The sequence below is a fragment of the Gigantopelta aegis genome, chromosome 9 (assembly GCF_016097555.1).
Source record: "Gigantopelta aegis isolate Gae_Host chromosome 9, Gae_host_genome, whole genome shotgun sequence".
Classification (NCBI taxonomy): domain Eukaryota; kingdom Metazoa; phylum Mollusca; class Gastropoda; order Neomphalida; family Peltospiridae; genus Gigantopelta; species Gigantopelta aegis.
Window position 1 is genome coordinate 16,857,016 of NC_054707.1, and position 20,571 is coordinate 16,877,586.

At 36.1% G+C, this 20,571-nt stretch overlaps 1 protein-coding gene across 2 annotated transcripts in view; it reads left to right on the forward strand.

Moving 5' to 3' along the window:
* Positions 1-18,860, forward strand: part of LOC121381837 (peroxisomal carnitine O-octanoyltransferase-like) — a 51,173-nt gene extending 32,313 nt beyond the window's left edge. Inside the window, exons 10-17 of one of the 2 annotated variants that reach the window (XR_005959087.1) lie at positions 1,269-1,376; positions 5,396-5,526; positions 7,964-8,087; positions 8,189-8,267; positions 10,377-10,470; positions 11,921-12,040; positions 12,834-13,028; positions 18,470-18,860. Coding sequence is in view for 1 of the 2 variants with exons in the window: in XM_041511200.1 (XP_041367134.1) it covers positions 1,269-1,376; positions 5,396-5,526; positions 7,964-8,087; positions 8,189-8,267; positions 10,377-10,470; positions 11,921-12,040; positions 12,834-12,969 (792 nt within the window). In the remaining variant the exon portion in view is untranslated. Of the gene's footprint in view, positions 1-1,268; positions 1,377-5,395; positions 5,527-7,963; positions 8,088-8,188; positions 8,268-10,376; positions 10,471-11,920; positions 12,041-12,833; positions 13,331-18,469 lie in introns of those variants that run through there. The other variant, XM_041511200.1, reaches the window with a different exon arrangement.
* Positions 18,861-20,571: the final 1,711 nt, after the last annotated feature.

The following is a 20,571-nucleotide window of genomic DNA, read 5'->3' on the forward strand; positions in this document are numbered from 1 at the left end:
TACTCACATATATTCACTTAAATAATTTATAAATACATAAAATAAAGTTCATATTTCAATCGGTAAATATTATTTTTGTGGGTTTTTATAATTTATATGATATTTTAGATCAGTTAATGTTGACTAAAATTAGGCAAAAAATCGAAAAGTCTCATTTACTTACTTACTGGCATTTGTGGCCAGCTGTCCAGTATTTATGTCTATTATTCCTGATAACAGTGGTTTTTGGACCAGAATTTTAAAAAACAGAACTACGATTCATATCCCAATATTTGGTGCTTTTCATTGTTGGTAAAACGATCAAATTTATTATCAAATTAGTTGTCACAATCAACTATCAATCCCTGAAAATGACCACGACCTGCCACCATTGTTGTCAAGCAAAAATACTTGCCGAAAATCACTTTTTCAACTCAAAATTACAAGCTATTTTCAGTTGAAAAACAAAAACCTAAAGATACAGAAAGCTGAATTTGCTTCTATTTCCTGTTATACAAGTCTTTCTGGTGAGTGTCGTGTGCAAAACACCGATGCCAATCCGTCCATAATGTGCAATGGCACTGATGTTTCTTGACAAAGGCTTTGATGTACCATGGTAAATACTTTGATAGTGTTTTCCCTGGCGTGTTTTAACATGTATGGCACCTCTATACCTCAGTAGGCTAGTTCCACCTTGCCTCGATCAGTACATGCTTTCCTGAGATTAAGCAAGCTTTTTTCAGTAATTAATTTTAAAATGGCATTTATGAAACACCCATAAATTTTAATAGGTGTGCAAACTAATTACAATTTCAAAATTTTGAAAAAACACAGTAATTGATTACTATTTACATGTGGATTAGCGCATTGAATTATGCAGTCACTACAGCCAGTCTGTCCAAATTTACCTTTTTATACCTTTTGAAAATTGTTTATCTTTTTATACATGTCAAATTAAAAAAAATCTTTTTATACATGTCAAATTTAAAAAAATCTTTTTATACATGTACATTTTAAAAATCTTTTTATACAATGTCATGTCGAATTTTTTTTATCTTTTTATACCTGTTGAAATTGTCATCTGAAACATTGCTATATTGTACTTCAAATGATAGAAAATTGCATTTGAGACCAAAGGTTTTTTAGTTTTGGCACACTCCAGTAACACTGAATGGCTTTCTCTGTCCTCTCCTCTGCCCTTCAATTTTTCCTGCATTTTTTTCTATACTGTCATTTTCATCTCAGCATATTTAACTATTTTTCATTTATTTTATTTTATTTTTTGCTAGGGAAGCCACACGATCAGGACCCTGCCTCCTGTTGAGGAATTAAAGTTTCACATTGATGATCAGATTGCGCGACACATCGATCTCGTGAGAGATGAGTTCCAGAAAGAGGTGATGTTTTAACATTTTTCATCTGCAGATTCATTTCGTTATTGACTAAGATTTATATGATATTAAATGACTTTCCATTTCATATCTTGTTTATGTCCTGATTAAAATAATTTTCAATTGTCATGAGCTATAGCAATTGACAATGAAAATATTATTTCATGAGAAACGTGATATGAAATGGTATCAAGTTTAATATTCTATTTATTACCCATAATTAATTTTAATTTATGGTGCTGAACTCATTTGATGGATGCTGAGAAGCATTTCACTGTAGATTAATAAAGTTCTGGTGATCAAAAAGTGTACAAGTTTTTATTTCTAGACTATAATGATTATCACGTAACGACTAGAAATAATATTGTTTTCGCCAGTTATCAGATAGGTGGGGTATTCCCATGAAAATTATTAAAAAGTACAGTCAAACCTGTATATAACGGTCACCCAAGGGACTTGACAAAAGTGGCCATTATATAGAGGTGACCCTTATATACAGGTTCAAAATTAAAACACATATATTAAAACATCACAACTGTCATAAAAAAAGAAGATACACGTGTTATAAATAAGGTTTTTTTTTATTACATGAGACTGTCCATGTCAATACAACACAATACAATGATAGTACACAAATAACACACCTATTTTGTTTATTCACTTTTTAAAGAAGTCACCAGTTTTGGATTGCTTCCCATAGCATTCCACTCGCATCGAAGACACATGTTCTTCTATATCCATGGTAGCGCTTAGAATGTCACACCTGCCATGAAATAGAGCAAACTCTTTCAAGTAACTCACATACTTCTCCGCTTCTGTTATTGAACACACCTTTTGTTTCCTACTTTCAATCTCGCCTTCATCACTCCCATCATCATTTTCGTCACTATCATCACTTTGGCCCGATTCATTGCTATCCATTTCTTTCAAAAGAACCGATGCAGGTCTAGCCCAATCAACAATAGACTCGTAACTCGTCTTGACGTGTGTATCACAGTCAGCAACTTCATGTAATGGTAACCCAAACAATTCCTTTGACTTGGCTATGATGGACAGGGGTACATCATCGTCACCGTCGTCCTCATCGCTGTTGTCTCCGGTTGATGTATTCTCTTCGACAGACTGAAATCCACACCTTTCAAAACACCTTTTAATTGTTGAAGATTCCACTTCTTTCCAGGAACTGTGAATCCAATAAATGGCCTGGAGGACGTTAATATCTTTTAACAACTGTATGCCACATTTGCTTTCATCTTGTTCCATGGCAGAAATAACATGCTGCAGTTGACGCTTGCGGTATTTGAGTTTCATGGTCTGAATGATTCCTTGGTCCATTGGCTGGGATTTGGAAGTTGTATTGGGAGGAAGAAAAGCAAGTTTAACATTAGAAAGTTCTACTGTTGGGTGGGAAGGCGCATTATCAACAAACAGGAGCACTTTTCTACTCTGACGTCTCATTTTTCGGTTGAATTTTTCTATCCACCACTGAAACAAAGCACTGTTCATCCAAGCCTTTTTGTTACTTGTGTATATCACAGGTAGAGCCTCGGGTGTTATTTTCTTAAAACAACGTGGCTTTTTACATTTCCCTATTACAAGAGCCGGAAGCTTCTCCCCTGTCATACTGGCACACAACGCAACGGTCAGTCTCTCTTTGGATCACTTCCCACCGGCACATTCCTCTCCTTTAACTTTGAACGTGCTCTTTGTTGTATCTCTGTAGAAAAGGCCTGTCTCATCCATGTTGAAGATGTCCTGTGGTGTGTATCCCTCGCACACGGTCGGAAGCTTTGCCTTCCAGTCAATAATAGTAGCGTTATTGACATCACCTCTCTCGCCACTCATACTGCCCATAACAATGTTATGTCGGTGTTTAAACGAGTCCAGCCACCCATTTGACGCCTTGAATGACGCGACACCCAAATCTTCGGCAAATTTAAGTGCTTTCTCTTTAATCAACGGCCCACTCAAATTTATCCTTCTAGATGTCGCATTTTTAAACCAGTCCCACACTAGCTTGTTTATGTCATCATTGACTGTTGCTTTCTTCTGCCTTTTTTTTTCGGCTGAAATATTAGTGTCAAAATCGGCCAGAACATCAGCTTTTCTTTTTAAAATTGAATTAATCTGAGAACGCCCTACACCAAAATGATCGGCGATCTTTTGCGCACTTAAATTGCCTTTCTCAGATTTGTTGATAACGTCGATTCTCTGTTCTAACGTTAAAGCAGTACGATTTGTCGGTGGCATTTTGCATGCAGACGTATTCGTTAATACATTTCGCAAACACTGACATTGACTTTCAGAATATATTTTGTGTAATTGAAGGTTATTACCCATGTGGCATGTTTGACTCATGTGTTTGTTTCATATCACCGCTAATCCTTCAGTGGAGTATGACCGTTGATTACAGGTGAATAAGATCATGAGTCATTAAATAATCCTAACATGGGGCATCTTTACTGACCGCCGCCTTCAGCTATTCATGTTTATTTACCAATCATCTCTAGCTAGAAACAATCAGACACCTAACTTAACACTTCATTTGTTTTGTTTCTTGAGAATGAATAGAGTGATCATACATACAGATTACATTATGTACAGCCAATGGGAAGTCGTCTACTGTTCAGTGTCGCAGAAGTTACTGAGGGTCCGTTTGTTTTTCAATTACGATCAGAGAATTACAATGGAACTTTACATTGACGGAAAATAAACCCAAAGCTACAGACATGGCCAAATAAACACATTTAATTTATAATTTTTAAGATGATTCAAAAAGTAAAGACATAACCAGGGTTAAAAAACAACAACCAAAAAACGTCTTCACGACGATCATCTTGTGACCGTTATAGCAGGTTCAACCTGTGATTTTGGGTGAAAAATAGTGGCCGCTTGCCGTTATGGACAGGTGACCATTATGTACAGGTCAAATAAAGAAGGAAATGCATTGGGGGGATTTATAGTGGCCGTTATAGGCAGGTGACCGTTATATACAGGTGACCGTTAGACCAAGTTCGACTGTATCTTTAATTTTAGCATCATTTTTTATTAGCCAGCTACAAAATGTTGTGGCCACTTTGTATAAAAGTTAGTAATTGACTAATAAGGCTGTGGACAGAGTGAAACCTGGCATGGTGGTTTGCATGGATTTAACATAGCACAACTGACACTTGACCAGATTGACTGTCTGCATGAAATATTATTCCCAGAGATACAGTGAATCCTGTCTAAACCAAATCATGCCAGGAACCTAATATGTATTCGATTTAGACAGGATCTAGTGCTTAGAGGGTTACGTTTTAGAAGTTAGAAAATGCAGAATCATGAAACTTTGCCGATTTTGACAGGATTTCGGTTTGTTCAGGCTTCAGTTTAGACAGGTTTCACTGTAGTACTAGTTAGTTTTATCATTCTCAGTTCTGGACTGGTACTCAGACATTGACCCCCCTCCTCCCCCCTCTCTTTCTCTCTCTCTCTCTCTCTCTCTCTCTCTCTCTCTCTCTCTCTCTCTCTCTCTCTCTCTCTCTCTCTCTCTCTCTCTCCCTCCCTCCCTCCCTCCCTCCCTCCCTCCCTCCCTCCCTCTCTCTCTCTCTCTCTCTCCTTATCTCTCTCTCACTGACCTTGCCAAGGGAGGGGAGAATTAAGGGGATGTGTACAGAGTATAGGTATTTACCTGGGGTGGAACGTAGCCCAATGGTAATGTCCTCCTTGCCTGATACTTGGTCAGTTTAGGATTGTTCCTGTTGGGCTATTTCTTGTTCCAGCCAGTGCACCACAACTGGTATATTAAAGGCCGTGGTATGTGCTATCCTCTTTGTGGGATGATGCATATTAAATGTCCATTGCTTTTAATCTAAAAATGTAGACTATGTAAAAATTACCAAATGTTTGATAACTAATAGCTGATGATAAATAAATCCATGTACTCTGATGATGCCGTTAAACAAAACAAACTTTAACTTTGTATTTACCTGCGTTTCTTTTGTCATTCAGTATAGTAACCAATCAGTGATTCTGTTTTTCAGGCTGACAATCTAGAAGCGGTCACTACCCACTTCCGGAACTATGGCAAGGCGTACCTGAAGACTGTGCGAATTCACCCGGACACTCACGTTCAGCTGGCCATGCAGTACGCCTATTACAAGAAATACAGGCGGTATGCTCTACTTGTAGAAAATAGTAATAGTATGCATATTACAAGAAATACAGGCGGTATGATCTTCTTGTAGAAAATAGTAATAGTACACATATTACAAGAAATACAAGCGGTACGCTCTACTTGTAGAAAACAGTAATAGTATGCATATTACAAGAAATAGAGGCGGTACGATCTTCTTGTAGAAAATAGTAATAGTACACATATTACAAGAAATACAAGCGGTACGCTCTACTTGTAGAAAATAGTAATAGTATGCATATTATAAGAAATACAAGCGGTATGCTCTACTTGTAGAAAATAATAATAGTATGCATATTACAAGAAATACAAGCGGTATGCTCTACTTGTAGAAAATAATAATATTATGCATATTACAAGAAATACAAGCGGTACGCTCTACTTGTAGAAAATAGTAATAGTAAGCGTATTATAAGAAATACAGGCAGTACGCTCTACTTGCAGAAAACAATAATAGAATCTTATTATAAGAAATACAGGCAGTATGCTTACTTGTAGAAAATAATAATAGTATGTGTATTACAAGAAATACAGGTGGTATGCTCTACTTGTAGAAAATAGTAATAGTATGCGTATTACAAGAAATACAGACAGTATGCTCAACTTGAAATAGCTTGTTACAATAGTAATAGTATGCTTATTACAAGAAATACAGACAGTATGCTCTACTTGAAATAGCTTGTTACAATAGTAATAGTATGCGTATTACAAGAAATACAGACAGTATGCTCAACTTGAAATAGCTTGTTACAATAGTAATAGTATGCTTATTACAAGAAATACTGGCAGTATGCTCAACTTGAAATAGCTTGTTACAATAGTAATAGTATACTTATTACAAGAAATACAGACAGTCTGCTCAACTTGAAATAGCTTGTTACAATAGTAATAGCATGCTTATTACAAGAAATACAGACAGTATGCTCAACTTGAAATAGCTTGTTACAATAGTAATAGCATGCTTATTACAAGAAATACAGACAGTATGCTCCACTTGAAATAGCTTGTTACAATAGTAATAGCATGCTTATTACAAGAAATACAGACAGTATGCTCCACTTGAAATAGCTTGTTACAATAGTAATAGCATGCTTATTACAAGAAATCAAGACAGTATGCTCCACTTGAAATAGCTTGTTACAATAGTAATAGCATGCTTATTACAAGAAATCAAGACAGTATGCTCCACTTGAAATAGCTTGTTACAATAGTAATAGCATGCTTATTACAAGAAATACAGACAGTATGCTCCACTTGAAATAGCTTGTTACAATAGTAATAGCATGCTTATTACAAGAAATACAGACAGTATGCTCCACTTGAAATAGCTTGTTACAATAGTAATAGCATGCTTATTACAAGAAATACAGACAGTATGCTCCACTTGAAATAGCTTGTTACAATAGTAATAGCATGCTTATTACAAGAAATACAGACAGTATGCTCCACTTGAAATAGCTTGTTACAATAGTAATAGCATGCTTATTACAAGAAATACAGACAGTATGCTCCACTTGAAATAGCTTGTTACAATAGTAATAGCATGCTTATTACAAGAAATACAGACAGTATGCTCCACTTGAAATAGCTTGTTACAATAGTAATAGCATGCTTATTACAAGAAATACAGAAAGTATGCTCAACTTGAAATAGCTTGTTACAATAGTAATAGCATGCTCAACTTGAAATAGCTTGTTACAATAGTAATAGTATGCTTATTACAAGAAATACAGACAGTATGCTCAACTTGAAATAGCTTGTTACAATAGTAATAGTATGCTTATTACAAGAAATACAGACAGTATGCTCAACTTGAAATAGCTTGTTACAATAGTAATAGTATGCGTATTACAAGAAATACAGACAGTATGCTCAACTTGAAATAGCTTGTTACAATAGTAATAGTATGCTTATTACAAGAAATACAGACAGTATGCTCAACTTGAAATAGCTTGTTACAATAGTAATAGTATGCTTATTACAAGAAATACTGGCAAGAATTGTTTAATGTGTGTTTGGGGTAAGGAGTCTATTTATCAATGCCAATGAACTGCGTAAGAGAGATAATTATACGAGCTTGTGAGTCGTACTGATTTTATGAAAAGAGTGTCAGGATTCTTGTATCGCCCGAGCAAGAGCGAGGGTAATTTATGAATCCTGACACTAGCGGAGATACATTTTCAGTACGAGTTGTGTTTATTGTTTAACTTCAGATCTGGTGTAAATGCGATGCTGTTGGAGATAAGTTTTCAATACGAGTTGTGTTTATTGTTTTCAGATCTGGTATAAGTGTGATGCTGGTGGAGATTCGTTTTCAGTAAGAGTTGTGTCTATTGTTTAACTTCAGGTCTGGTATAAGTGTCGTGCTAGTGGAGATTTGTTTTCAGTACGAGTTGTGTTTATTGCTTAATTTCAGACCTGCTGCGACGTACGAGTCAGCTACAACTCGTATATTCTACAATGCACGCACCGAGACAGTCAGATCTTGTACGGTGGAAGCTCAAGACTGGTGTAAATCAATGGTGGACCCCAAGGCCAGTGTATGTATATGTTTTACCATCAGCAGTCTTGTTAGATCTACATTCCTTTGCTTCCCATTGTATGATGTCGTGTTAAACATTCATATTGTTTTATTTCAAAGGCTCAAAGACGCGTCCAGCTGTTTCTACGTGCCACTGACAAACACAACACGCTAATGCAGGAAGCTCAAGAATTAAAAGGTTATATTTTTTTGTTTTTCTACAATTAGAATTGATGCAAGTAGGTGATTTTATCCTGCTATCTGTTGAAGTGTGTTTTGTTTAATTACACCACTAGAGCACATTGATTTAATCATCGGCTGTTGGATGTCAAACATTTGGTAATTTTGACATATAGTCTTAAAGAGCAAACCCACTACTTTTTTTCCATTAGTAGCATGGGACCTTTTATATGCGCCATCCCACAGACAGGATAGCACTACCACGACCTTTGATATACCAGTTATGGTGCACTGGCTGGAATGAGATATAGCCCATTGGGACCACTGACAAGGATTGATCCAAGACTGACCTTTTATATGCACCATCCCACAGACAGGATAGCACATACCACGATCTTTGATATACCAGTTATGGTGCACTGGCTGGAATGAGATATAGCCCATTGGGACCACTGACGAGGATTGATCCAAGACTGACCTTTTATATACACCATCCCACAGACAGGATAGCACATACCATGATCTTTGATATACCAGTTATGGTGCACTGGCTGGAATGAGATATAGCCCAATGGGCCCACTGACGAGGATTGATTCAAGATTGACCATTTATATGCGCTGTCCCACAGACAGAATAGCACATACCACGATCTTTGATATACCAGTTATGGTGCACTGGCTGGAATGAGAAATAGCCCAATGGGCCCACTGACGAGGATCGATCCTAGACTGACTACACATCAGGTGAGCACTCTACAACTGGCCTATGCCCCCCCCCCCCCATAGTAGAGAACATATCTGAGGTGTTTTGGGCAGACGATTAAAACCCACTGGATGTTTCCCCCCATCTCAACCAGTGCCCTATAATTTGTATATCAAAGGTATGTGCTGTCCTGTCAATTGGAAAGTGCATATAAAAGATCCCTTCCTCTTGATTGTACTAGTGAGACCACATGAGCAATGTGTTTCTTCCTAGGTTGCGATATCAAAGGCCATGGTATGTACAACCCTGTCTGTGGAATGGTGCATATAAAAGATCCCTTCCTCTTGATTGTACTAGTGAGACCACATGAGTAATGTGTTTCTTCCTAGGTTGCGATATCAAAGGCTGTGGTGTTTACAACCCTGTCTGTGGAATGGTGCATATAAAAGATCCCTTCCTCTTGATTGTACTAGTGAGACCACATGAGTAATGTGTTTCTTCCTAGGTTGCGATATCAAAGGCTGTGGTGTTTACAACCCTGTCTGTGGGATGGTGCATATAAAAGATCCCTTCCTCTTGATTGTACTAGTGAGACCACAAGAGTAATGTGTTTCTTCCTAGGTTGCGATATCAAAGGCTGTGGTGTTTACAACCCTATCTGTGGGATGGTGCATATAAAAGATCCCTTCCTCTTGATTGTACTAGTGAGACCACATGAGTAATGTGTTTCTTCCTAGGTTGCGATATCAAAGGCCATGGTATGTACAACCCTGTCTGTGGAATGGTGCATATAAAAGATCCCTTCCTCTTGATTGTACTAGTGAGACCACATGAGTAATGTGTTTCTTCCTAGGTTGCGATATCAAAGGCTGTGGTGTTTACAACCCTATCTGTGGGATGGTGCATATAAAAGATCCCTTCCTCTTGATTGTACTAGTGAGACCACATGAGTAATGTGTTTCTTCCTAGGTTGCGATATCAAAGGCCATGGTATGTACAACCCTATCTGTGGGATGGTGCATATAAAAGATCCCTTCCTCTTGATTGTACTAGTGAGACCACATGAGTAATGTGTTTCTTCCTAGGTTGCGATATCAAAGGCCATGGTATGTACAACCCTGTCTGTGGAATGGTGCATATAAAAGATCCCTTCCTCTTGATTGTACTAGTGAGACCACATGAGTAATGTGTTTCTTCCTAGGTTGCGATATCAAAGGCTGTGGTGTTTACAACCCTGTCTGTGGGATGGTGCATATAAAAGATCCCTTGCTGCTAATCGAAACGAGTAGCCCATGAAGTGGCGACAGCAGGTTTCCTCTCTCAATATCTGTATGGTCCTTAACCAAATGTCTGACGCCATATAACCATAAAATAAAAAATGTGTTGAGTGCGTCATTAAATAAAACATTTCCTTCTTCTTCCTAGGTTGCGACCGACATCTGCTTGGCCTGTACCTGATTTCAAGAGAGAATAATCTGGATGTCCCAGAACTATATATGGATCCATCCTTCATTAAGAGGTGTGTATACTCAGGACTTAACCAACATATTTATTGTATCTTAGTAAATGCAAATACACTAAATGCAAATACACTAAATCCAAATCTTGAGTTATGTACAATATATAGGTTTTTTTTATTCTATAACTTACTAAAAAATATTCTTGTTGTATTTGATATTTTAGTTTATTACATGCCTATTCGATCTTACTATAAGTGATAAAGACATTTTCAAACTGTGTGATAAATTTATCTTGTATCACACATGTGTGTGATCTGGACAGGAACTTGGAAATGGGGAAATCTTTTTATTTTTACTAGAGTTGGTGCCTTTTTATTACTGACATATTGTTTTATTTACAAATTATGTCACATCGTATTTGAAACATTACACAAGTTTGCCACAGAGTTTGATTGTTAATGTTCATGGCCTTGGCTGAGAAATAGCCTAATAAGCCCACTGATGGGAATCGAACCCAGACCGACGTTGCATCAGACAAGCACTTTACCACTGGGCTATATCCTGCCTCTGGGCTTAAACATTTCACTTGGGTTAACTTTGTCATGTGAACTCTGCAACACATGTTACCCTTTTAACTTATTAGCACATGCAAGTTCACCTGGATATGCAGGTTTCCTCTCCAAGACTATGTCAAAATTGCCCAATGTTTGACATTCGATAGCCGGTCATTAGTAAATCAATATGCTCTAGTGCTGTTGTTAAACAAAACAACCTTTAGCCTGTATCATGTATCAAGTTTTTCTGGTTTGAAAGACAGTTTATTGTTGTTGTTTTTTGACAACTTATTTTATTCAGTTTAAAACTGCATTGTGTTTGTGTGCTGACCCTGATGTACTAGTGCTAAGCTAATGTTTGTGTGTTTTTCTTCATTCAGTGGAGGTGCAGGCCGTTTCGTGACCTAGTCCACTTTTGTTGCCTTTTTTATTGCTTTTTGTTTTTGACAACTTATTTTATTCAGTTTAAAACTACTTTATGTTTCTGTGCTGATCCTGATGTCAATGTAATAGTTATAAAATCAGTACGACACCCAATCTCCTATAATAATCTCTAGTTATAAACTAGTTATAAACTTCTATAATAATCTCTAGTTATAAACTAGTTATAAACTTCTATAATAATCTCCAGTTCTAAGCTGATGATTGTGTGTTTTCCTTCATTCCTTCGGTTTGGGATCGATCCCAGTCAGTGGGCCCATTGGGCTATTTCTCGCTCCAGCCAGTGCACGGCGACTGGTACATCAAAGGCCATGGTATGTGCTATCCTGTCTATGGGATGGTGCATATAAAAGATCCCTTGCTGCCAATCGAAAAGAGTAGCCCATGAAGTGGTGACAGCGGGTTTCCTCCTTCAATATCTGTGTAGTCCTTAACCATATGTCTGATGCCATGTAACTGTAAATAAAATGTGTTGAGTGCGTTGTTAAACAAAACATTTCTTTCTTTCATTCAGTGGAGGTGCAGGCAATTTTGTGATCTCGTCCAGTTTTGTTGGCTTCACAACAGTGTACGGGGGAGTGGCTCCCATGTGCAAGGATGGTTACGGCATCATCTACAGGATCCAGGATGATGAGTAAGATCAGCTTAGTTATCATTCTAATGATTTACCTATTTTATTTGTAGTTGCACTATACCATGTAACATACGGCTGGCTCAAAGTTTAAAGTGTACCTAATCTGCAGTGAAGACTTGGTCTGTGAACAGTTTTGTAGACTCAGTCTGTAAAGATTTTGTGTAGACTCAGTTTGTTAAGTGTTTGTGTAGACTCAGTTTGTAAAGATTTCGTGTACAGTTGATGAAGATATTGCATAGACTCAGTTTGTGAAGACATATGTGAAGACGTTTGTAGTGTTCTCTCTCTCTCTCTCTCTCTCTCTCTGTCTCTGTCTCTGTCTTTCTCTGTGTCTCTCTCTCTCTGTCTCTCTCTCTCTCTCTCTCTCTCTCTCTCTCTCTCTCTCTCTCTCTCTCTCTCTCTCTCCCTCTCCCGCTCCCTCTCCCGCTCCCACTCCCTCTCCCTCTCTCCCTCTCCCTCTCTCCCTCTCTCTCTCTCTCTCTCTCTCTGTCTCTGTCTCTGTGTCTTTCTCTCTCTCTCTCTCTCTCTCTCTCTCTCTCTCTGTCTCTGTCTCTGTGTCTTTCTCTCTCTCTTTCTCTCTCTCTCTCTCTCTCTCTCTCTCTCTCTCTCTCTCTCCCGCTCCCTCTCCCTCTCTCTCTCTCTCTCTCTCTCTCTCTCTCTCTCTCTCTCTCTCTCTCTCTCTCTCTCTCTCTCTCTCTCTCTCTCTCTCTCTCAACCAAAATTCGAAACAACCAAACTGTTTACAACATGTCGAGATATCTTTAAACAAACATTCCTTTCCTTTCCTGTTTAGGATTGTCTTCTACTTGTCAGCGTGGAAGTCTGACGAGGAGACGGATGCGCGGGAGATGGAGAGAATGCTCCATGACTGTCTGGATGAGATGCGGCTGCTCATTGACAACCACCACATAACCTCCGCCCGTCTGTAGCCTCCTCCTGTCTATAGCCTTTTTTCGTCTGTAGCCTCTGCTCATTATTTGACAAAAAGGTGTCTAAATTTCAGTTTGACCAGGTTTTCTAAATTTCTACTACAAATATTCAATCAAGAACCTGCCTGAATTTCTCGTTTCATATGGATGGTCTTTGAATTTTTGTTATTTGAATTGAGTATTTTTTCACTTTCTATCAGTCGATGTGGACGTTATTTGGACTTCTGCAGGGCTTATAGCTTATGGTAGGCCCACTCCCATGGCTAGTGATATTCAGTGTTGGGCTAGTAAATAACTACTATTGCCATGCCAGACAGGGCTTCTAGATTATGGTAGCCCCACTCCCATGGCTAGTGATATTCAGTGTTGGGCTAGTAAATAACTACTATTGCCATGCCTGACGTGAATTTGTTTTAGTCAAATGTTGCATTTAAGTCTTATTTAGTAAATATGAATATCCTGCCCCCTCTTTCCACCCCCAATCTAAGGGTTTTTAAGCTCTGTCTCCTTCTTTAGGTGACATATCCAATTATTCCTATTAGTAAAATTGTATTTAATAAAAGTAGGGCTAGTGAATTTTTAATCATGACTAGTACATTTTTAAAATCACTGATCCGATGGCTAGTGGATTTTTAATCATGACTAGTACATTTTTAAAATCACTGATCCCATGACTAGTACATTTTTAAAATCACTGATCCCATGACTAGTACATTTTTAAAATCACTGATCCCATGACTAGTACATTTTTAAAATCACTGATCCCATGACTAGTACATTTTTAAAATCACTGATCCCATGGCTAGTGGATTTTTAAAATCACTGATCCCATGGCTAGTGGATTTTTATAACAATCCTAGAAGCCCTGACTTCTGTTATTTTTCTATTCTGTTTTTTCTTTTCTTTTTTGGCCTGGAAATTTCCTAGGTTTTAGTTTTAGCCTATCAGTTTGTTCTTTTTAAATATACTGAATACTTTTTGTTTTTAAATTACATCATCCATAGAATATTTTAATGTCACTCAATTAAAGACGAGCTGTGTTTTTTGTTTTTGTTGAATAGCAATAAAAGTGCTTATTTTACACAAAATTAAATAGATTACTCAAGTCCGAACAGTTTTTTACAAAATAGGTTTTGGCTTGAATTCATTTGGTTAGCTATATATGAAATTTTGTATATAGCTTTATTATATATTGTTACAGATCAAATCAGACTTTCATGGCAATTTACCTATTTTTAACAGAGTTGTGGCTCTTGAATTTGGGAGATATAAAAATGTTTTGTGCCCAATAGGGAACATCTGTTGCTTTAGCAGTACTTTCAGAATGCTTGTCCATGTAATATTTTTTTGTATTGTCATTTAAAAAATTAATGGGATCACTTTGTTAAATGTCAGGCAGCCAAACCTTTTAGAGTCTTTATCATGGAAGAGCAAATTTGTTTACAACTTTTAAAATATTGTGTGAATGCATGAACACTTTTAATTATTTAGAGTTTTAATTTTATTTTATTATATGAACTATTGTATTATGGTGATTTTATTTTTGTTTGTAATTTTTGTTTATATATATATATTTTTTTCATTATAATTTTTGGCATGCTTCCATCAGAGAACTGTTCAAGCACGCCTGTCGAGGGCACAACCTCTGACTTTGCCAGAGTGTTCTATCCATGACGGGGGGCATCGATTCACATTGGAAGTGCATAGTGAAGTGAAGTGTATTTGGTTTGTCAGTGGTGTTGCATGGTTCTTAACATAAATGATCAGTGATCCATTTTTGTAAATTAAGACTTCATGGATTGTACTTACAAAGCCTGTTTATGTTTTACACCCATGAAAGTACATACATTCACAATACTTAAACACCGGCATTCTAAGAAAAACAGGCTTTGTAAATTAATTTTTAAAAACTACAACACATTATCCATTTTGGTGTATCATACAGATTTTAATCATGTCATGTTGTAGGTCAGACTTTCCCTCCAACCCAATCTTTTACTAATTTAGTATAGCATCCACGTCATATCGGATCATATTTAACAGAATGCAGCAAGTGACTGTGGGAATGGCAGTATCAAAATGTGAGCTCACTACTTACATATACAGTGAAACCGGTCTAAACCGGATCACGCCAGGGACCTAATATTTATCTGATGTAGATGAGATCTGGGTCCGTGTTTATAAAACGTTTAGAGTCCTGATTCAATTTCTAATGACATCACACACATACAGTTTGTAAGGTGTTGTCATGACATTACTACCTCAGACTCTGTTAAAGTCTCGAGTTCAGACTATTAAAGTTTTATAAGCACCAGACCTGGTATCACATTTTAGAATTTGGACAATTCTGAATGAAACTTGGCTGGTTAGGCCAAGATTCTGGTTTGCTCAGGGTCCAGTTTAGAGAGGTTCCACTGTGTATGGTATTCCACAGGGCTCAGCACTAGTACCTCTTCTCTTTATACTATACATGAATAATCTTTTACATACAGTGATAAAAGATTGGCAATATTTTTAAAGCCTTTGGTTTGATCTCAACTCATTTACCCTCCTGCTTCGGAGTTGGTCACTGGCGATGTCAGAGGCTAAATCCGAAGTGGGTGTGCCTGAACCCTTGTGGATAGGGGCACGTTAAACCCAGTTTCCATTCCATTCAACTCATTTAGGTAAAGGCTTGGAAACATGGGTAACACTGTATTTCTTTTATTATTTGTTTTCATGGTAGCAAATATTACTCATTTCAGTATCCAATTAGAATAATGTTATTAGGAACATTTATTCGACATTGGATGATACAGTGACTTGTTTTGTCAAAACAGGGAAGATATTGTTCTTTGTTATATAGAGATAATTAAACCACATACTGCAGTTTAACTTTTGCTCATAAACTTCATTGTGCATGCAGATTGAAAATTTACTGAATAATTGTTGTGCCAGAATTATCAATGAGTACTATTATATTATTTATATTTTTATATATATTTTTTTTTTTTGGAAGCACATCTAAATTAAATAATTTTCCCCTTCCTTTTGGTCTTATTAATCTAGATTGTCCCCTTAAATTATTCTGTCCCGGATTGGGCCCCTGGCTATCCAGAAGTGGGACCCGGGACAGACCTGCTTGAAACCTTAGTGGTATAAGAGCATGTTAAAATATTTTAACTCAGCTCAGTGATTGTTATGAGTTAAACTTCAGTTCAGGATTTACAGGCAGCTATGAATACGAGTAGTTTATGTCTTTGGCACATTCTGAGCTCTGTTCCATGAAATCATTTTAGCATCTTGATGTGGCTCATTTTTGCAACTATGATGTGACTTCTTGATTTTATAGTGACCTCGATAAGAATATGAAGGGAAATAACTCAATATTTGCACATAGTGATAATGGTTTCTGGAAGACACCAACATATTATTATTAAATATTTCTAATGATAGTATCTGTTAATTTGTTAATCTCTAAGAATTTATTGATCTCTAATCATAGCTATAATAGTTATGTCATTAAGAACACATTTCTATAACCGGTAAAAATTAAATTATAGCCAGCTGTTGTCATGTCATATCACACAATCGGGTTGATACCGAACCCAAAGAATTGCACGATTTCATTGGTTTATCTTAAAATTATACATTGATAATAAGATAATATTAACCAATTAGGAACAAGCTAACAAACACATATATAACATATATAATAGGGTTGTCAACTTAACACAAATTAGATTGTAAAATATCAACCTTCAGTCAGGAAGCATTTATTCTTTGTAATTCCATACCCGGCGACAATTTATTAAAAAGGTGGTGAAAAATCACCAGTTGCAGCCTATTAATTATGTGCCTGCTATAATTGTGATAGTAAATTTAAATTACTTTGAGGAACATTTGTGAATCTTAAATGTAATGATAATATCATCGATTGTAAGTCACTAAAATCATTTGTAATTACAATACTGTTGTGTTATGGATCAGGGCTCAGACCTTTGGCTTAATATATTTTATAAACTGTATTGATTACATGTTTTTTACTGAATGGGTTTACTTGTGTGATAAAGTCTTCTTCTTTCATAGCATTTGTCTTTAACTCTTAATAAACTCATATCTTATGTTCAATGCAGAAATAATATGACGAAGTAATGCATATGTCAAGCCAAAATCATCTTTTTGAGAAAATCTTGATGCTAGAAATGTTAACAACAAACTAAAAGTTATAATTTGTAGTCAGTTTGCTAGAGAGTCGGAAGAAATTTGCTCCCCAGTTTGTTTTAGGTGGCCTGGTTTCTGCATAGTACGCAATACAAGTATATGTACAGGCACTAATCTAGCCGGTAAAATTGCAGGATTTTTTTTCCGGCAATAGCTGGATTAAGTCATTAAGTTGTTAGCAATAGTATGAGGTTGATGTTGCTGTAATATTTTGGATGTAATCTAATTTCAAGCACAATCTCACATTAGGTAAAAATTTATCTGTCACTCAAAATTAAGTTTTTGCCTTTTAAAATGCTCATCATTCTGGCCAGTGCACCACGACTGGTTTATCAAAGGCTGTGGTATGTTCTGTCCTGTCTGTGGGATGGTGCATATAAAAGATCCCTTGCTACTAATGGAAAAATGTAGCGGGTTTCCTCTGTGAGAATTACCAAATGTTTGATGTCCAATAACCGATGATAAATAAATCAATGTGTTCTAGTGGTGTCATTAAAAAATTAATATTTTTTTAAATGCTCAAGTCATTACTTGAGGGAGAGGCAGTTCCCCAGACCCCCATCCCAAATGTAATCTTACATTTTAGGTGCATTATTGGTTTTTGTTTTAATTTTCCAATTAATGGTAGATATACTTATGTTTTTTGTTTAAATGTAGCTTTGTGATTTCTAAAATATCAAATTACAATTTACCTGTAGAAGCTTAGAATATGAATTGTTTGTACACCCCATTTCTTTCTGGCCGGCACAGTTCTTACTGTAGTAGCTAAAACAGAGCTGGTGTTTATTAAACGTTTAAGTCTAGACTCATGACTCTAATAAAGTCCGATGTACTACCCTGTCTGTTAGATGGTGCATATAAAAGATCACTTGCTGCTAATTGAAAAGAGTAGCCCATTAAGTGGCGACAGTGGGTTTCCTCTCTCAATATCTGTGTGGTCCTTAACCATACGTCTGATGCCATATAACCGTAAATAAAATGTGTTGAGTCCTGGGCACAACAATGGGTTAGTCATTAAACTCATTCTGGGTGGGAGCCAGTACCGGGCTGCGAACCCAGTACCTACCTGCCTTATGTCCGATGGCTTAACCACTACACCACCGAGGCGGGTGATTGAGTCTAGATTCTAAACATTTTATAAACAGGTGCTGATCTTTATGTGTTAAGTGTTGGATGAAAAAGCGACCATGGTCTTCCTGTTTGAAGGCGTATTGTAGATGAAATGTCCTATCAGTTCAATTAACGAGAAACACCTTGGCCAATAACTAATGTATTAAATAAAAATTGTATTTAACAGTTTTTATAGACTAAACCCGGTATGTATCACTTGTTACTTTTCAGTTAATTAATGGTTATTGTTGATGAAGTAGAATTAGTTAATGTGTTGTTTTTGTTTTGTTTTTTTCTTGAAAACTGGTAGTACTTGTTGTATGCTCTTTGGATGTTACTGGATTTAGTGATTAAACCGTAAACCAATTTAAACCAAGTTTTATTAACCCGTAAACTCCATGCATGCATGTACTTGTGTGTATGTGTATAATTACATTGTCCGAACTAGAGGGTGTAGTTATTATTGTTTTGGGGGTGGGATGTAGCCCAGTGTTAGAGTGCTTGCTTGATGTGTGGTCAGTGTGGGATCGATCCCCGTTGGTGGGCCCATTGGGCTGTTTCTCATTCCAGCCAGTGCACCACGACTGGTATATCAAATGCCATGGTATGTGCTATCCTGTCTGTGCTGCTAATCAAAAAGAGTAGCCCATGAAGTGGCGACAGCGGGTTTCCTTTCTCAATATCTGTGTGGTCCTTAACCATATGTCTGATGCCATATAACTGTCAAAAAAATGTGTTGAGTGCATTGTTAAATAAAACATTTCCTTATTATTGTTTTGAATAGGTAATACCGTACATATTGTCTAATACTGATTCTTGTAATATTCTAGAAACTTAATCCTGTCATATTTTATCAGTAATATGGTTCAATCCCAATTTTATTTAATACTAGTGACTGTATTGAATGTTTTCTTCTAGTATGTGTATGATTCGTTTTCTTTCCTGTGTTACTGAGTTTTTTATGTGAGATGTAGATAATAATTTAAATGTTGATTTAAACCACATAATATTGCATAGCCTGATGTCTGAATGTACTGTGACTTGTTTAATAAAATAGGAAAATTAATGTCTATATTTATACAAGTTTCTTCTTTCCTATTCTTTAACAATTATAATTCAGTCATGTTTTATATGGTTTATAAATGGCATTAATTTCTTCTGTTGTTTCGGCTAATATTTTAGTCAGCCTGTCCTAGCTATCAGATTATAGTTCACATATTATCATGTTTCTACCAAGTCTTTGACGTATACACCAAACAGCAAAAGAAAAACATTTTAGTATCTGTATGTTGTTAACATAAATTTAATTTGGTAAATAGTCTGTCCAAATTGGCGTTAAATGTTACAAGTCATTTATAGTGTATAAGTCACAGACAGACATTTCCTAAAAAAAACCCATCATTACCATTTGCCCCAATTTTGGAACCGAAAAAGTGTCTGTCTGATTATTTTATTAGATAAAATTAATGGCATTTCTAACTGAATAATTTTACATTAATTAAGAAACCCTGAATTAATATTCATATTTCTTTAGTTTTTTTTATATAATGTTTAGAGACTATATTTTGGTGCATTAATTAGCAGATAAGATTGGCAGCTTTTATTCTATTCGAAATGTGGTTAACGTTTTTCTAACTGTTTTAAACTTGAATACTATAATTATAGATTGCTTTAAAGGGACATTCCTGAGTTTGCTGCAATTTTTAAGATGTTATTGACTACCGGGTAACAGAGACTTTTTTTAACGATTGTAATTACATATCAAATATATTTTTCTGCATAAAATATTAGTAGCTGTATATTAAATATGTTTCTGATCGTTCTAATATTTGTACTAGGTTAAATTTCATTTTATAATTTTTTCATATGTACGAAATTATTTGAACACAAGAAAATATATTTAATATGTAAGTTTAATCATAGAAATATTTTATTAGTCAGAAACATCTTACAATGCAGCAAACTCAGGAATGTCCCTTTAATATTTGTTATGAGTATACATTCACCAAGCAAAATTGAACAAGTCAGCTATCTAATAATGTTTAGTTTGATATGCTCTTATAGAGTTGACTCCCTTTATTCATGTAATGAGAGGCCATCTTGGATTCTGAATGTGTCCTGATTAAATGAAAAGACCAAGATGGTGCTATATGATTAATTAAACTTTTTTCTTTGTTAAACTGATGACAAAGGAAAAGAATAAATTGATCCCAAAAAAATCATTTGTATAATATTCATATTTATAATCAACGGTATAGTGTTTGGCTGTCTGTTTTGTTTTGTTTTTGT